Source organism: Octopus sinensis, linkage group LG1 (genome assembly GCF_006345805.1).
Source record: "Octopus sinensis linkage group LG1, ASM634580v1, whole genome shotgun sequence".
Classification (NCBI taxonomy): Eukaryota; Metazoa; Mollusca; class Cephalopoda; order Octopoda; family Octopodidae; genus Octopus; species Octopus sinensis.
In genome coordinates, this window is record NC_042997.1 from 72,061,904 (window position 1) to 72,080,412 (window position 18,509).

Below are 18,509 nucleotides of genomic sequence, written 5' to 3' on the forward strand. Positions count from 1 at the left end.
TACGGGTGCAAAATATCCAACACTATTTTTTGGAAATGTCTGTAAATATTGACTTCACACAAACACGTTGCTTCCCGATACAGGCACAAGGCCAGCAGAACTATAAATATTGAAAATTGTACCCACACACGCACACATATATACACGCGCGCGCGCCCCAACATATATATAAACCACACACACACACACACACACATACACACACACGCGCGCGCGCGCACACACACATACATACATACAGCTCTTCCTGTCCTAAACGAACTTACTTATCCAGCTCAAATTCAGTCAAGCGGAAAATACACTCCCTAACTACGCGCTGAAAAGCTATTTAAAATATCCACATGACGTCTACTGACCAGCCTGAACAATAAGAATTTTCAACAACGCTATTTTCGAAAATTCTAAACATTCACGTGACCTCTCTATTATGACCACATTCACGTGACCTCTTTATTATGACCAATAAGAAATTTTAGGCGCGACACTAGCCAAATTTTAACTTCTCTGGAGCCTTTTTTCTTACCCCAACACCAACTTCCATTCAAACATTCACGTGACCCCTTCATAATGACCAATCAAAATTGTATTGACCATTGTCCACAAGAAATTTTAGGCGCGAAACCAAGCAAATCCAAAACAACTCTGGAGCCTCTTTTTTCACATATAAGAGACAGCAAACCCAACATAAAGTCAGATAAGAGGAAAAAATCTATCAGAGAAGGAACTCTAATCTCTCTTTAAAAAATATATTTTGATAAGCATAACAAATGCGCAACCGGTAAAAAGAACTTTCACCTAATTAAATTACTTAAATTACTTAAATTATTTTGTCAGCATTTTCTTCATTTCCTTTTTATATATCACAACTCGTGTTCCACATCTCCTTTTATATATATATATATATAAAAAAGATGTGGAACACGAGTTGTGATATATAAAAAGGAAATGAAGAAAATGCTGACAAAATAATTTAAGTAATTTAAGTAATTAAGTAATTTAATTAGGTGAAAGTTCTTTTTACCGGTTGCGCATTTGTTATGCTTATCAAAATATTTTTTAAAGAGAGATTAGAGTTCCTTCTCTGATAGATTCTCTGATATATATATATATATATATATATATATATATATATATATATATATATATATATCAGGCTGAGTAAAAAGTAAGTCACGTTTTGAAACATGAAATTCATCACAATATATTTCAACAATGCGGAATTTTACTCATCAAAGTAAGTACCATTACAATCAACACGTTTTTGCCAACGAGTTACAAGTTTGTTTATTCCGGTAACATAAAAATCTGGAAGTCTGGAGCTGATGAACTCTTTGAACGTACTTTCAGCATCGGTTTGATTTTTGAACTCCTTCTCTTGGAGGAAACCACCGGGGTGCTTGAAAAAGTGACAGTCGTTAGGAGAAAGGTCTGGAGAATAAGCTGGGTGGGGAAGAACTTCGTAGCTAAGTTCCCTCAACTTCTGGAGCCTCATTAGTGAAACGTGTCATCGAGCATTGTCATGAAGAATGATTGGCCCTCTTCTGTTGACCAGTCTGGGACGGAGGAGCAGAAGTTTTTTGTTCATTTTGGCAATTTTATAGTAATATGTTTCTGCAGTAATGGCATCACCAAACAGTCACCCATAACCTTCTTTTTAAAAAGCTCAGGTTTAGGGAAGGTTTTCGGTGCTTCATTTTGGTCCAACTACATTTGTACAGAATCCAGTTTTCATTGCAAGCTTCAATACGGTCGAGAAATGGATCGGTTACAGAGAAGTGATGAGCAAATTTCGTATCTGCACATTTTCTGATTTTCATTCAAATCGTGTGGTACCCATTTGTCGAGCCGTTTTGATTTTCCGATTACATGCAAATGGTTGCTGGCAATTTTCTGTCTAACTTGAAGTTCTTTCGCCGGTTCTCGAGTGGTTCTACATGGATCTTTCTCAATGACGGTCTTTAATTAACCGTCATCGATGGCATATGGGCGTCCACTACGCGCACAATCTTCAAGGCTCAGGTCTCCACTGCAAAATCGTTTAAACTATGTTCAAGATGACCACTCACTGGTCATTTCCTCACCAAACGTTTCATTGATATCGCGAACAGTTTCAGTCGCTTTACGTCCTTTTCTGAAGTTGAATAGCAAAATTGCTCGAATATCGAGGTTTTGACAGTTTCATTTCAGATTGTTGTAACAACAGTGAAAAAAAATCAATGTTAATTTATTGATGCATTTGGGCAAGTCTGTGTCTGTATTATCAGACGATTGCAAAAAATGTTTAAAAGAATTCAAAACTGCAAAAATCCGGTACAAATTCATGGTTCAAAACGTTGCTTACTTTTTACTTAACCTGATATATATCTATATATATATATATATATATATATATATATATATATATATATTATATATATATATATATATTATATATATATATATATATGTATACAGGGTGGCCCAAAACTCACTGAGGGTTTGCAATTTTTGATAGTTCTTTTTGATAGTTCTGGTGATTTTTGAACTACGTCCTGGAAATTAATTATGGAAAAATATGGCACCATACAACACACCCAAGTGGTGAAATTGTTCTATCAAAATCAAAGGTCAATTAATCAAACCCAGAGACCATATTGTCGGTACTTTCAAGTGAGAGTTGGAACTTAGTCGTTTTGAAAAACAAGAAGCAGTAAGTGATCTCGCACGATCTAGGAGATCTCGCGCTGTCAGAACCCATATGGCAAGGGAATGAGTGCAAGAAAGTATTGAACAGAATCCAGACAAATCAACTCGAAGGCGGTCCAGACAGTTTGAGATTTCACGAACTTAGCTGTCAAGGTATAATTGGTTCAATGCAAAGTACAGTTGATTGAACATTTGAATCCGGAGGACTATGAAGACAAAAATTTTTACACAAAAATTGATCATGTTTGATGAAGCTCACTTTCATTTAAATAGGTTCATCAGCAGACAAAAATTGCCGGTTTTGGGGCTTTGAGAATCCGAGAGCATTATACCAAAGAGAATTTCACCCCATAAAGTGTATGGCGTGCAATTACGGCGGATGAGATAATCGGACCTTATTTCTTTAAAGACGACGATGGGAATGCTGTCACTGTGACTGGTGAGCGATACAAGTCGATGATCGAGAACTTTTTGCGCTCGACTATTCGAAATAGGCCCGGCATGTGGTTCCAACAACATGGGGCAATTTCTTATACGGCAAGAGACACAATACAATTGCTGAGGCAATGTTTTGGAGAAAAAATCATCTCCCGCTACTACGATGTCAACTGGCCATCACGTTTCCCAGAATTGACCAGCCCTGACTTTTTCTTGTGGAGGTACCTCAAGCAGAGGGTTAATATCCACAAACCAGAAACCCTGGAGCAATTAAAGGACAATATCACTACAGAAATCAGGGAAATGGACCCAGAAACCCTTACAGCTGTCATGGAACATATTTTGGAAAGGGTACGGATGTGTGAAGCTGAAAATCGACGTCATTTACAAGATGTCATTTTTCATATATAATGCAGAGGTATGATGAAAAAGGACTAATGCAGATTAATCTTCATTATTTCATCTACATATGAATAAAATTTACTACGCCTGTTTCTAGAAATAAGGGAGTTACTAAAAATTAAAACCCTCAGTGAATTTGAGACATCCTATCAATCTATCTATAGATAGATAGATAGATAGATAGATATAATATATCTGTGTGTCTATCTATATACATATATCTATCTTTCTCTCTCTCTATATATATATATATCTGTCTCTATGTATCTAGCGATCTGTATGTATGTATATATGTATGCATACATACGCACATACATGCATACATACATACATACATACATACATACATACATACATACATGGATGCATACATACATACATACATACATACATACATACATACATACATACATACATACATACATAGAGGGTGGGCTTTAAATTTCGCAGGCTGACTATGAAGGAGTGATGCTAGAGCTGTGAAATTTTGCATTCATTAATTTCAATTAGTAATAATTGCATTGATTCGATCCATGTAAACTGGCAGCTGACTGTTCAAAGAAAAATTCAAAAGTAACTAGTAGCCTCTTCTCTTGAAAATGGACAAAAGTTGGCATCATGGTTGTTATCAAGTATCTGCAGGAGAAGAGTTTAGCCTCGCCAAGGACATCCACTCTGATATGGTTGCTTCATTAAGAGATGACTTTCCAGTTTTATAAACTGTACAAATGTGAGCAACTGGATTTAGAAGGGGAAGGGAGAATTTTGAAGTTGACCCAACGTCTGGACGTTCTGCAACTGTCATCAGCGAGGAAAACATTGATCGTGTTCACCACATGCTGATGGATGACAGGCTATTGACAGTAAAGCAAATAGATAATGCTATCAGTGTATCCCGTGAGATGGTTGAGAATATTCTGCACAATGAACTTGATATGACGAAGGTTTTTGTTTGGTGGGTACCATGTCTTTTGATACCTGATCAAAAGCGCACCAGGCTGATCACATCACAATAAAATCTAACATTGTTTGAGATAAATTCAGGTGGTTTCCTAACCCACTTTGGGCCAGAGACAAGACAATTCATGCAGTGGAAACACTCCTCCTCGCCTGCTCCAAAGAAGGCCAAGGTCGCTTCATCTGCAGGAAAGGGGGTGGCCTCAGCTTTTCGGGATGCAAAAGGGATTGTGTTTATTGACTACCTTGAAAAGAGACACGCTATCAGTGGAGAGTACTATGCCAACTTGCTGAGGCAGTTACGAAAGCTATCAAGACCAAACGCTCAGAATATCTAACGGAAAGGTTCTTGTTTCATTAAGACAATGCTCCAGCACGCAAGTCGTTAGTTTCATTGGCCGCTGATCGTGACTGTGGTTTTGAATTGGTTGATCAATGCCCCTCCCTCTATTCTCCTGATTTGGCCCCATCTAGTTATCATCTGTTCCCCAACATAAAAAAACACTTGGCAGTGATGATGACGTCATATCCACTGTCGATGACTTTTTTATTTACCAGTAGGATGAAAGCTTCTTCATTAATGGGATCCAAGCACTGCAACACCAATGGACAACTCGTTGCATAACAGCGTAGAATAGCAGAATGCTTTGTATGCCTGACAAAATACTGCACACTTTTTAGTTAAAGTCTTTTAAATTTTGAATTGAATTCCCGCTGAGATTAGCATAATGGCGTAGATAAAATAAGGCAACAGTAAAAATACGAGTCGATTAAGGAGGTATTGTATAAATAAATAGTAGTATATAAATTTTGTTCAGTTCTAAATTTGAGAGATAAGGAATTATGTACATTATTTACATTATTTACATTTGACGATATTTGTCCTCATCTCGTTTGTTGTTAGAACTTTTCGGCTGATATACTCTCCAGCTTTCTTCAGGTGTCCTGGGGAAATTTCGAACCTGGGTTCCCATTCCTAAGGTATTTTTCGACATTATTATTATTATTATTATTATTATTATTATTATTATTATTATTATTATTATTATTATTATCATTATTATCATTATTATTATTATTATTATTATTATTATTATTATTATTATTATTATTATTATTATTATTATTATTATTATTATCTTTCAGGTCACTGCCTGGAATCGAACTCGTAATTAAGGAAAGATAAGAAAATATTAGATTTATAAGCCCTAAAATTTACTCCATAATTGCTCATGGGCATATGGCGTGCTGTTAAGAGCGCGGGATACTAACCCCAAGATTTCGAGTTCGATTCCATGGGCATATGGCGTGCTGTTAAGAGCGCGGGATACTAACCCCAAGATTTCGAGTTCGATTCCAGGTTGTGACCTGAATAATAATAATAATAAAAATTGTACAATACCACAGATTTGCTTGTCAGTTGTTTGACGTTAACCAGTTGAGCATGTCTCTTAGTGGCTGACGATATATGCATCTCACGAGCAGAATTAGTGGGGGAAGCATCATAGCCATGTGTTGAGAGGGATTCTTTGGGGTCTGAATAGTTCACCTCTGGAAACATGGGTGTTTCATTCAGCATCTTTAAAAACCCTTATCCAGGGACTTTTGAGCAGGATGGGTTACTCGACCAGAAGAAAATTCTAACTGGGCCTCACCTGCAATGTGCTTGATATGAGATCACTATGTCGCACACATATGGTTGCGATGCATGTGCCTAGAGTACCCTTATCAGATAGATAGTCATGATGGGTATACTGGGCTTCGTATACTTTACACCAGTGTCACTTTGATAGCAAGCACTGCTCTCACAACAATAATAATAGTAGTAGTAGTAGTAGTAGTAGTAGTAGTAATAATAATAATAAAAACATCGAAAAATAACTTAGAAATGAGAACCCAGTATATCAGCCGAAACAAACAAGATGAGCACACATATCCGTCAAATGTAAATAATGTAAATAATATAAATTTTGTTGTATCCCAGTGTATTTAAACGAAATATAACTACACGCACGTACACACGCGCGTGTGCACACACAAACACGCATACGCACACACACACATTGACATTAAAATATTGTCATGCCAGCAAATAGAAATATGAACATTTCACATAAGGTTCCATGTCCTTTTCAGCGTCTACGTTCGTGAGTTGACACAATTTCATTTACTATTACTAATGGTTCTCATGTTACCGAAAACGGTGTCGTTGGATGAGCTTGTGCCAACCTCTGACATTGACATTTATTCTATTCCCTCCAGATTCGTTGTGTAAACAGATTTTGTTTCTATTACAACCAGAAGAAGCACATACTACCAAGGAGAGATATAAACTGTCTCAACCAATTCGAAGATTTCTATTCCCACGGTTAAAATAGCAAAATAACCAAGAAAGTGTTAACATGTGGTACCCTCTACGTAGATACTATACCAACAGTGGTTAATGACTCAACATAATCACGCATCTATTTCATGAAAAATACCAATGAGAAAAGATTTTCAGATCACGTAGATGAAACAGCAATTGCGAGAGAAGAGACAGCACTCACTTTCACTGGATTCCCAAATGATCTACTGGAATATAAAGGAAACAGCTTTAAGCTGTTCAACATAATCCAATACGGTTTTCCATTGTCACTAAATATTTTCCAGGTCATTCACACTTAATTATTTCACATTATATGCAACATTGTTACTCACAGATGTCTAGATTTAATATCCGTAAGTTATTTGAGCTTTCAGTATTCATTGACATCAATGCGATTTTGATATCCACTCTGGAAGTTATGAATACAATTTGTGAGGCGGTCGTAATCTCTCTCCACAATAAGTGAGCTCCGCTTAAAAAGAAAATGGGTTTTGGAAGTTAGAAATATGATCATTGGAATGGCTTCTTCGTTGTCAATTATTCAATAACTATTTTGGAGATAATACAGATTATCCTCATTACCATTGTTATTGGTATGGTTGCACACGTGCACGTACTGTTTTTTACACTCACTCTGAACGGCTGTCGTATTACAACGAAAAGAAATGTTCTCTACTGAAGTTGATTGTGGTGAGAGCCATTCCTCCTGTTAGGCATTACACATTACAAAAATCCAAAATAGAGTAAATAAAATTATATATAAAACTTTTGTATCATAAGTAATTTTTGTGCTCCAAAGGACACGAAAATTCAGTCATTTGGAGGTACAATTCGGCTCTTCTTTTTACGCAGGTGTTCTTATTCAAAGTTTTAACAAAATCTCACAATAGTAGACAAATTGCTTTCAATAAACTTTAAACTTCGGGAGCCGATATAATAATGAGAGGTAATATTTATCCTCACTTAAACATGGCCATTCTGTTGGAATAAGCTATACCATGAGAGAAACTCTCATATTTGCTTTTGGTATTAATATTAATTATCATTATTATTCTTTCCACTATTGGATGAAGGCCTAAAATTTTGACGGACAACACATGCCACTAAGTATTTTCTCCTGCATGCTTACGATTTTGCCAGTTCATCGCCTTAATAATAATAACAACAACAATAATAATATTAAGTCATAGTACCTAACAACTATGAAGAAAAAGAAGAAACAACAAAAGCTGTAAAACAACTGAAATCCAAACTATAACTGGAACAGCAACGGATCACGATAAAACTATGGCAAGAAAAGCCCCTTTATGGCAAATACTGGGTTAAACTAAACAGAAAAGAAATAGACAAAACCAAATTCCAACAATGGCTGAGAAGCTCAGGACTAAAAGCAGAGACTGAAGATTTTTAATTACAGCGCAAGATCAAAGCCTCCCACCACCACCACCAGAAATCACCAAAAACATGTAATGAAAAAAAAAACATACAAGTAACTGCAGAATATATGGAGATGGAGAAGAAACAATAAATCATATTATCTCTGGCTTCCCAGTCCTGGCTAAGAAGGAATATATTCACAGGCACAACAGAGTTGGGACCTATGTACACTGGAAGCTATACCAACACTATGGAATAACAATAGAAAAAAGACGGTATAGGCACACACCAGAAAAGGTCACAGAAAATGAGAACGTAGCCTTACTCTGGGATATGCCAATATACACAGAGAAATTAAGGCCAATAGACCGTATATATTTGTCAGAAATCATCAAGAAAAGAAATGCTTTCTAATCGATGTATCAGTATCAACAGATGACAATGTTTCTCTAAAAGAAGCGGAGAAACTTTCAAAATACACAGATCTGGAAATAGAGGTAACTCGAACGTGGAGCCTAAATACAGAAACAATTCCTATTATAGTAGGTGCATTAGGTATGATTAAAAAAAAAATTCAGACAAATACATAAGAAAAACACCCGGGCTTACAAGTATATATATAACATACAGAAAATAGCACTACCAGGCACCGCACACAATAGCAAATCAAAATGCGCTTGAACAGTTGGCTGATAGGTGGGAACAAAAACCTCTGCATGACAAATATGTGGCCCGTAGCAAACAAAATGATGTAGACCAGAAGCACACACATCAGTGGCTACGGAGCCTAGAACTAAAAGCTGAGAGTGGAGGCTTTATCTTGGCTGCCCAAGATCGGAGCTTATTAACCCGTAACTATCAAGTCAGTGAGATGGTGTAGACTCAAAGTGTCGATACTGCAACGATCGGATAGAAACAGTCGACCACTTAATCACTGGATGTAAGGTTTTAGCACCTATAGAGTACAAATTAAGACATGACAGACTTGGCCAATATCTACATTGGATAATGTGTCGGCATTATATAATCAAAACTGCTGACAAATGGTACAAACACCACCCTGAGGCTATAACTGAAGGAGAAAATGTAACTATCCTTGGGGACTTCCCAGTATGTACAGATCGGAACATCAAGGCGAACAAACCAGATATTGTTGTGAAAAACAAAAGCAATACAATTTGTTTATTGGTTGACATGAGCATACCATGTGACCATAATATCTCGGCAAAAGAATTTGATAACCTCAGAAAATATAAAGATTTGCTAATCGAAATCGAAAAGATGTGGCATCTCAAGACGGTTACAATACCAGTGATTGTAGGAATACTTGGAATGATCAAAAACGAAACTTACCATCCATGCAGGAAGTGCATAAGATTGTCTTATCTGGTACACCAAACGTATTGAGAAGAGCATTGTCGCTGTAAATTTTCTTTCCTTTTCCCCCTTTATTTTATTTGCTTAATTTTTTATTTTTTATTTTTTCCTTTTTCTCTGTCTTCCCCATTTTCTCCATCACATGACTCTGTAAATGAACAATCTGGTGTGTTCGTTTTAATGGCCTACCAATGTATATAGTACGCTTCTCTGCCCTAGGTGTCAGGAAGATACTCGGCAAGAAAAGGAAACAATTGAAAGAAGATGCTCATGAAAATAATAATAATAATAATAATAATAATAATAATAATAATAATAATAATAATAATAATAATAATAATAATATTTTCTATAGGCACAAGGCCTGAATTTTTTTCAGAGAGGAGGTAGTCGATTATATCTACCCCAGTGCGCAAATAGTATTCTTTTCATCGACCTCGAAAGGATGAAAGGCAATGTCGACCTTGGCGGAATTTGAACTCAGAACGTAAATACGGACGAAAAACTGCTAAGCATTTCGCCCGGCGTGCTAACGATTCTGCCAGCTCACTGCATTAATAATAATAATGCCCTGATAAAGTATCAGAGATGATGATGATGATGATGATGATGATAATAGTAATAATAATAGTTTCAAATTTTGGCAAAAGGCTATCAATTTTAGTGGGTGGGAGTTAATGAGTACCTTTAACTCTAGTACTTCACTAATATTTAGACGAAAGGCAAAGCTGTCCCCTACCGAGATAAATAACAGTTCAGGTACATACCAGCAATTTGTAGTGAAGTGTTTAATAAACATTTCTACTACAGACACATGATATAAAATTCTGAGAAAAGGGGCTAGTCGATTACAAGGGCCTTGGCGCTCAACTGATACTTAATTAATTGACCCCGAAAAAATGAAAGACAAACTCGACCTGGGCGGAATTTGAACTCATAACGCATAGCCAGACGAAATGCCGCTACGAATTTTGAATGACATGCTATCGATTCTGCCAAAGGTATAATAATAATAATAATAATAATAATTCTTTCCTTATTTTTACCAAAAGGGAAACAGATGAAGAAACATTACAGAGATACGCCACAAAAATGTGTTGGTGTTCACAGTGAAATCGAAGAAAAGAAAGTGGTACTATACACAGTATGCATTCTTATATAATAAAGTTTCTTGAGGAGGATTGCCATCTAGGATCAATAATGAACCCCACAGATCCAGAATTATTCTAGCAAATATACCCGCTTACGGCTGTATTCTTTGGGCTACAGGTACATGCTGAAAGTAGGACCACTCACACCGGCTATATTCGATATTTACTGATACAACCAATTTCAACAAATTTACTTTCCGCCATCACATTCCTCTCCAAGTAGAATTTGAAAGACTTGATGAGGATCTGATTAGAGAGGAAGGCGCTGTGATTTCTGCATTTAGATATATATATAAAAAGACCAACAATGAATGCAATGATACTAAAATAAAATCATATTCGTCAATCAATAAATTTTATACAATGAAAGGATTCTTGGTGAATTGGCTGAACGTGTAAAGTCAAAATTCATGTAAGAATCGTGGAGGTGATGAATAAAAATGGAGAAAGAAATCACTTTCTCTGATGTGTTACAATCAAGCAATAGTTTTTTCGAGAAAATTTGTTTTGTCATTCGGTTTTTAACGAAGAATCAAATACCTAACACGAATAAAACATTTTTCTACCTAAAAATTATCTTATTGGCAAAAACTCATTTCCTTTTAGGTTCAATAAGCTTTCATTTTATTGCCAGTCGTTCTATATTCTTAAATCGAAAGATTATTGAATCGGCAAGAGTCCCCACTTTCTATTCAATTCTGCCTTTCGAGTCCAGCACATCATCTCAAGAAAAGTCCTTGATCTCGAATCTACTGAACGCTCGACAGCAATATTCGAACTCTGAACGACTGTGTGGAGGGTGGTGTCATCGCTCTTGTACGCATCTAGCTGGCGGCCATTCTGGTCCTGTAGAGCTTTCATTTCAAACCAACCATGACACACTCTTCTCAGTGTTTGTGGAAGCCCAAGGAAGGAAGTGAGCCATAGTCCCAAGTGCTTAGTCTTTCGTAATAGATTAGTTAGTAAATTCTCTTCGATAGCCATCTCATTGAGAACGCCGTCACATTTCTCCACATCTAATCCTCACTAGAAAACTAGCATGATAGCATAGTCCCGGGAACAGAGAGGCAAGTGCACCTCATAAAACTTTTGTTGGATGCAAAATCAAGATTTGCACCCCTACTTACTTTTCTCGAGTTTAGAAAACCCGAGTGTGTGAAAAGTGATCTGTAAAAAGTAGCTTGAAGTTAGGTTTCTTCTCAAAGAACAAGCAACAAACATAAATATGTAAAAGAAACACAATAAGATCTTGTTTGTAAAAAATTTTGAATCTGAGTTTGCACACCTAAAACGAATTTCGCTCCCGAGCCAGTGCATGTTAGTTGTACCAGACTAAAGCAGATACATCCAAAGTTATTGAGTTTGGGATGTCTTACAAAGTACCAACTCAAAACAAAACTTTGCGCTCGATAGTACAATAAAGTAGTGTTACAAAAAATAATAAGACAAGAAGAATGATTTATGTTATTTAATGCAAAGGAGAAATGAGGTGAAGAGATGTTCATACTTTTAGTAAGAGAATTGATAATATAAGAGATGAAATGGTTTACATCTGGTTTGAAACTGCACCGCAGTCTATCATGTAGGATTACTGCGAGCTTAACCACATGCTGTGACGACGATAAATCTGGGCACCTGTGAATGCCTAGAAAGAGCTGCTATAAATAACGCTGTAGACAGTGTAGCGTAGAAATGATTAAGGGATACAGACTCGGGATTTCAGTAAAATCTAAAAGGGGAAATGTTACAGGTGCTTGCTACCCTTCGTTTACTCTCCTTCCCTATCACAAGAAGTGAATGACCTGGACGATAAATAGTAACATAGGGAAATCACATTTGATTATGTGGAGTAGACGTTGATAAGGGTCTACTGCATAATGAGATTTAATACTCTACAGGAGGATGGAGGTAAATAGATTTATCCTTCATCAACGGTAGAATGTACCACTTTAACAGCGTTACTGAAGGGATGTCAACGAGCTAAGAACGAAAACACAAAGTATCTTTTACACACGCACACACACACACACACACACACACACACACCATGTGCTCGTAATATTAAACACATTGCACTCATTTAAGCAACAATTTATGATCTTAGACGAATAACAAAACAATGATAACACACGAAACGGGTATTTAGCGATAGCTGCGTAACTACGTTACTGGTTGATTATATTACATTTTGATTGATAATGCGATCGCTCGCCAAATAAAGATTTTCTAGTTCCGTCAGGAGCTTGGTTTGTAGCTTACTTTCAATATGAAATTATTGCTTATACAGATAGACAGACAGACAGAGAAAGGGAGAAAGAAAAAGAGAGAGGGGGAGACAGAAAGAGAAAGAACAGATAGAAACATATAGAGGGAGAGAACAGAGAGGGACACATACACAACACAAATTCACTTTCCTATTTCCAACAAAGTGCAATTTAAAATTAGTTTATTTACCATAAGCACCACCACACCCAACACACACACACGCGCACACACACACACACACACGCACGCATACAAGTACAACACCCCCACCTCCAGTGGTATTGAACTCTTGACCCAAAAGATCCCGATACTTTAGCTACACTTTCATTTGGCCTAATTATATCCAGCGTATAAAACAATAAACATCGGACTTGTACAATACTCGGAACCAATTAATGTCACTTTTATAATCAGCTGTTTTTATCAGTATTTGATTGGATGTGTTGGGAAAAGTGATTAAAAGATGTTCATCTCTTTACTAAAGGGATTAACAATGCAAGTAAAATAGTGAGGGACCAGTAATCGAACATGGAGCTCAAAATTATCTCATTCACAGGAGTTTACCGCTTACGCTACGCACACGTTATATTGTTATTAAACATTGTTTAAACACACACGCACATGCACACACACACACACACATACACATACACACAAATACACACACTCATAAACACGCATACACACATAAACATAGGTATGACTATATATGTTTATATATATCCATATATATGTATCTCTACATGTACTACATGCATATTACATGTGTGTGTGTGTGTAAACATATATATATATATATATATATATAATATATATATATATATATATATATATATATATATATATATATACATGTATACATACATATGTGTATGTATGTTTACATATCTCTATGAATGTTTGTAGATGCGGGTGTGTGCGTGAGAGAGAGAGAGAGAGAGAGAGAGAGAGAGAGAGAGAAATGAAGACAGAATAAAGGAAGATCAAGAAAAAGTCAGGCATATGTTTCTGTGTATGAGAGTGTGTGTTAGTGTGTGCATGTGTGCGTTTGTGCTGTGTTTGTGTATATGTGTATAAGTTTATCTGAGTGTATAAGTTTGTCTGTGTATATAAGAGTGTGTGTGGTTATTACAGTATATGTAATATAGTTGTACATCTGAACTGCAGACTGTTTGTATACAAATATATTTCTCACTGAAAGTATTCACAACCGGTACACAGTTATATATGTAACGCAGAGTATAAGAGCTGCGGCAAAGCATGTGAAAAAACAGGTACATCAAACTGAATTGAATAGAAATGTATAATGATACCAAACACCTACACACTTATACACACAGATCCGCACACATAGATATGTGTGTGTATGCTTGTATTTGTGTGTGGAAGTTAATCCCTGATTGAGTAAATACAAGTTACCTACCTCTAACTGAGTAAAACACACAGGCCTCGTCCTCATGATAATTCTGTTTGATACCGGTCCTTGTTAATGTTTTCCGTGCACAGTTTGGACGTTGGTAGTTATATAGATATAATGCATATATATATAATATGCATATCAGTCATATATGTAAATGCATATCGGTATGTATGTATGTCTATATACACGCATAGGTTTCTACATGAAGCGTAAACTTGTTGTTGTGTATACACAAAAAATATATTCCTAAATATGTATGTATGTATGTATGTATGTATGTATGGATGGATGGATTGATGGATGTATGGATGGATGGATGATTACTATGTTTTTGTTTACACTTCCTATTAGCTTACCTTGCCGGCTTCTAACTTCTATCGCAATGTTGAAGTATGCATATATGAAGCTCCATGTGTTTTTATGTGCTTGTATGCTTATAGGTATGCATATATATATGTGTGTGTGTGGTGTGTGTGTGTGTAAGAGAGAGAGAGAGACAGACAGACAGACAGACAGACAACAGACAGACAGACAGACAGACTGACAGAGTGAAAGCTGGAGGAATTGTGTATGTGTGTGAGTGCGTGTGAAATTGTATGTTTATGTTGTGAATACTATTTGCAAATGCATTACTGAAACCAAACATAACATGGTTCGATGCTTTGTCTCTCTCTCTCTCTCTCTCTCCCTCTGTCTATCTAACTTGTTTTTATTCTTGTGTGTGTGTGTATAGTTGCCTTCATATGTAAGTATATGTAGGACTGTCTAACTATCTGTATAACTGCCTATATATATCCATGTCAACCAACATGTTGTTCGTGGTGGTTGTGGTGATGGTGGTGGTGTTGTTGGAGGTTATTTTGTTCTTATTTATGTACGTGCCCGCGCGTTGCTTCTAGTCTGTGCGTCCGTGTCTGTATTTTGTAATCTGTGCTCTGTATACATCTGTATAAATTATAAAAAGTGTGCGTCTTTAAGTCTCGGTAGGTATGAGCGAGTATGTATGTGTTTGTATCAACAGTGTGTGTTTGCGATGGGAATGCGTGTGGTAGGTGATAGAAAGTTTTCCTCCAGATTTTGTACATGTGTGTGTGTTTGTGTGTATGTGTGCATGTGAATGTTTTCTAAAAGTTCTCCCGTTTTCTTTTTCAAAAGTCCGTGCCGGTTCTTTCAGAAGATCCCACCTTCCGTAACAAGTTTTTGAGGGATTTTGTTTTGTTTCTTTAGGAGGGAACTTAAAAAACAAAACCGCGGAGCCACGGCTAAGCTAAAGAAAATAGCTTCTACTACACCAACACTAACAGCAACACGAACAACAACTACAACTACAAACTGTAATTAAGTATATAATAACGTTCACTGCAGTCACCCAACACACGACTCTCAGATAACACACAAACACACACTAACTCGGCCTCCCTGTCTCACTTTTTTTCTTCCCCTTGTTTTCTTCTATTTCTCTCTCTCTCTCCCTCTCTCCCTCTCTCTCTCTCTCAGTTCATTTGTCAGCTTGTTTCTCGCTTGCTCGCCCTCGTACCACCTTCTCTCTCTCTCTCTCTCTCTCTCTCTTCTCTCTCTCTCTCTCTTCTCTCTCTCTCTCTTCTCTCTCTCTCTTCTCTCTCTTCTCTCTCTTCTCTCTCTCTCTCCCTCTCTCTCTCTCTCGCTCTCTCTCTCTATATATATATCTACCTTTCTATGTAACTATATATATATATACACACACTCACTAGAAAATCAACATCACTATCAACATTAATATCCTCACCCACATCACTATTATTATATATTATAATCTCCACAACTTAGGAACAACAACTATTACGTGATCTTTTGATGTTTGTATGTGTGTATGTGTGTGTGTAAGAAAATGTGAAACAATTTGCATCTTGGTGAAAATGAAAGATAAACAAATAATCGTTAACAATCGGCAAACATCGTCAACAATGAAAGCATTAGCCGTAAAATGTGAATTTTATTTCATTTTATTTCAATGCCTTTTTTACTGTTGCACGACTGAAGATTGGTGGGGGAAACTACGAAATCATCTTCGGTTCATAACTCGCTTAGGAAGCACTCTCTCTCTCTCTCTCTCTCTCTTTCTCTCTCTCTCTCCCTCCATCTCTCGCCCCCTTTCTCTTATTCACTCTTTCTCTCAATTGTTTGCTCTCTCATTCTCTCTCTCTCTCTCTCTTGGAATCACAGCTATACATGCATATATACATACGTACGTACATACATACAGGTATGTATACATACATACATATATACATACATACATACATACATACATACATACATACATACATACATACATGCTTACATACTTACATGCATACATACATGCAGGTATCCATACATACATGTATACATAATACAAAAATACATACATACATATCGCTCGCTCTCGCTGACAATTAGTGCTTTCCTTTCACTTTCAGTCGGTGCCATTTGTTTCCCTTTGTCCCTATTATCTCCAACTACCGACGCAACCACTTTTACAACTAACAAGGGAGTTTCTACGCGATTACTTGAACTGCTAGTGCAGCACCCAAATGTGCCCCAAAATACGGCTGTTACCCTCAAAAAAGAAGGACAGTGAGTACGCTATACTGAAAACAAACAGGGATAGTCCAGAATGAATGTCTTTGATCGTGTTCTGTTTTACAAAGACCGACCTTGGGTTTAAGCAACAACAGATTTTTTTACCACCACCACCATCACCACCACCACTACCACAACTTTTCCTTCAGATACCACAACTCTATAGCATATAGCTTACATTGTTCATCTCCAAGCTCGGAAACAACTACATGATCACACACACACAAACACACATGTACGAAATCTACCAGATTGGAGGGGAAGGGTTCGTCAGTTAACTCATCCTCACTATTTGAAATGGAAACCAGAGCGTGAAATACCATAACTAAATACTGTAAGTAAATAATTGTTGCTAATATAGGTACAAATCCTAAAATTTGGTGAAGGAAGCGTGGGAGTAGTCGATTCTTATCAATCCCAGATTTTAATTATTGCTTTATTTTATCGACTCTGTGTGTAGCAGCTGGATTGTCTACATTGGACGCTGAGCTTTAAAGTTTTCTGGTATAACTTTGTGGTCTTACGGGATCACGAGGACAGCATGTCTGAGCCATCTCACCTGATCACATAACGCCAAATGTTACTTTTGTGCTTATCACTCACCATTATTTTGCCACAAAGCCAGAAATCGACATTGCCGACATCACTCATCGTGATCTTGAGTTCCTCTTTCTACAAAACCAGCAAGTGAGCAGGTGGATTGCCTAATATTAGTAATTTTGCACCTTAATTACTCCGTCTCTCGGTGAGGGATATTTCACTAAAACTATCTGCAAGATCTGTCTCCAATTCCCGTTTGGATTGGACCAGAAGAACCCGTTGTCTTTCTCAAGTCAGAAGTACGTTACCTTTCTCCTCTCGCGGGCCTCTGTAACAGATTATGGAAAACTGACACCAATTCGATGTTTCTAACATTCGAACTTTCGGGGAAAATGTTTCGTTTCGAGAGTTTTCAGTTGAATAAAGCATTAACAAAAAGCACTTTTTCGTTGTTCGTATTTACACCCGAAGCAGTACGTACGTGCATACTCCTGTTGTTGTTGACAAGATTATTTCTCAGTTGAGATAAATGTTATTAATATTTTTCTTACAATTAAATTTTGCATGCTGTTTTTCGGTTGGTTTCTGCGTGTGAAACATTATTTTGTACATTTTCAGTTTTTTTCTTTGGGAATGAGACGTGAAATGTTTATGGCCATCAGCAGCGAATAATAGTAGTAGTAGTAGTAGTAGTAGTAGTAGTAGTAGTAGTAGTAGTAGTAGTAGTAGTAGTTGTAGTAGTAGTAGTAGTTTCTACTATAGGCACAAGGCCTGAACTTTTCGGTGAGGTAGTTAGTCGATTACGTCGACCGGAGTGCTCCACTGGTATTTATGTTATGGCTCCGAAAGGATGAAAGGCTAAGCCGACCTCACCGGAATTTGTACTCAGAAGGTGAAAACGGACGAAATGTCGCTCAGTACTTTGCCA

General features: G+C 36.9%; 1 protein-coding gene across 1 annotated transcript in view; it reads right to left on the bottom strand.

Annotated features, from left to right (window-relative positions):
* Nucleotides 1-15,876, bottom strand: part of LOC115213637 (A disintegrin and metalloproteinase with thrombospondin motifs 16) — a 408,361-nt gene extending 392,485 nt beyond the window's left edge. Inside the window, exon 1 of the mRNA XM_029782588.2 lies at nucleotides 14,444-15,876. Coding sequence (XP_029638448.1) covers nucleotides 14,444-14,479 — 36 coding nt within the window. The 5' untranslated portion in view covers nucleotides 14,480-15,876. The remainder of the gene's footprint in view (nucleotides 1-14,443) is intronic.
* Nucleotides 15,877-18,509: the final 2,633 nt, after the last annotated feature.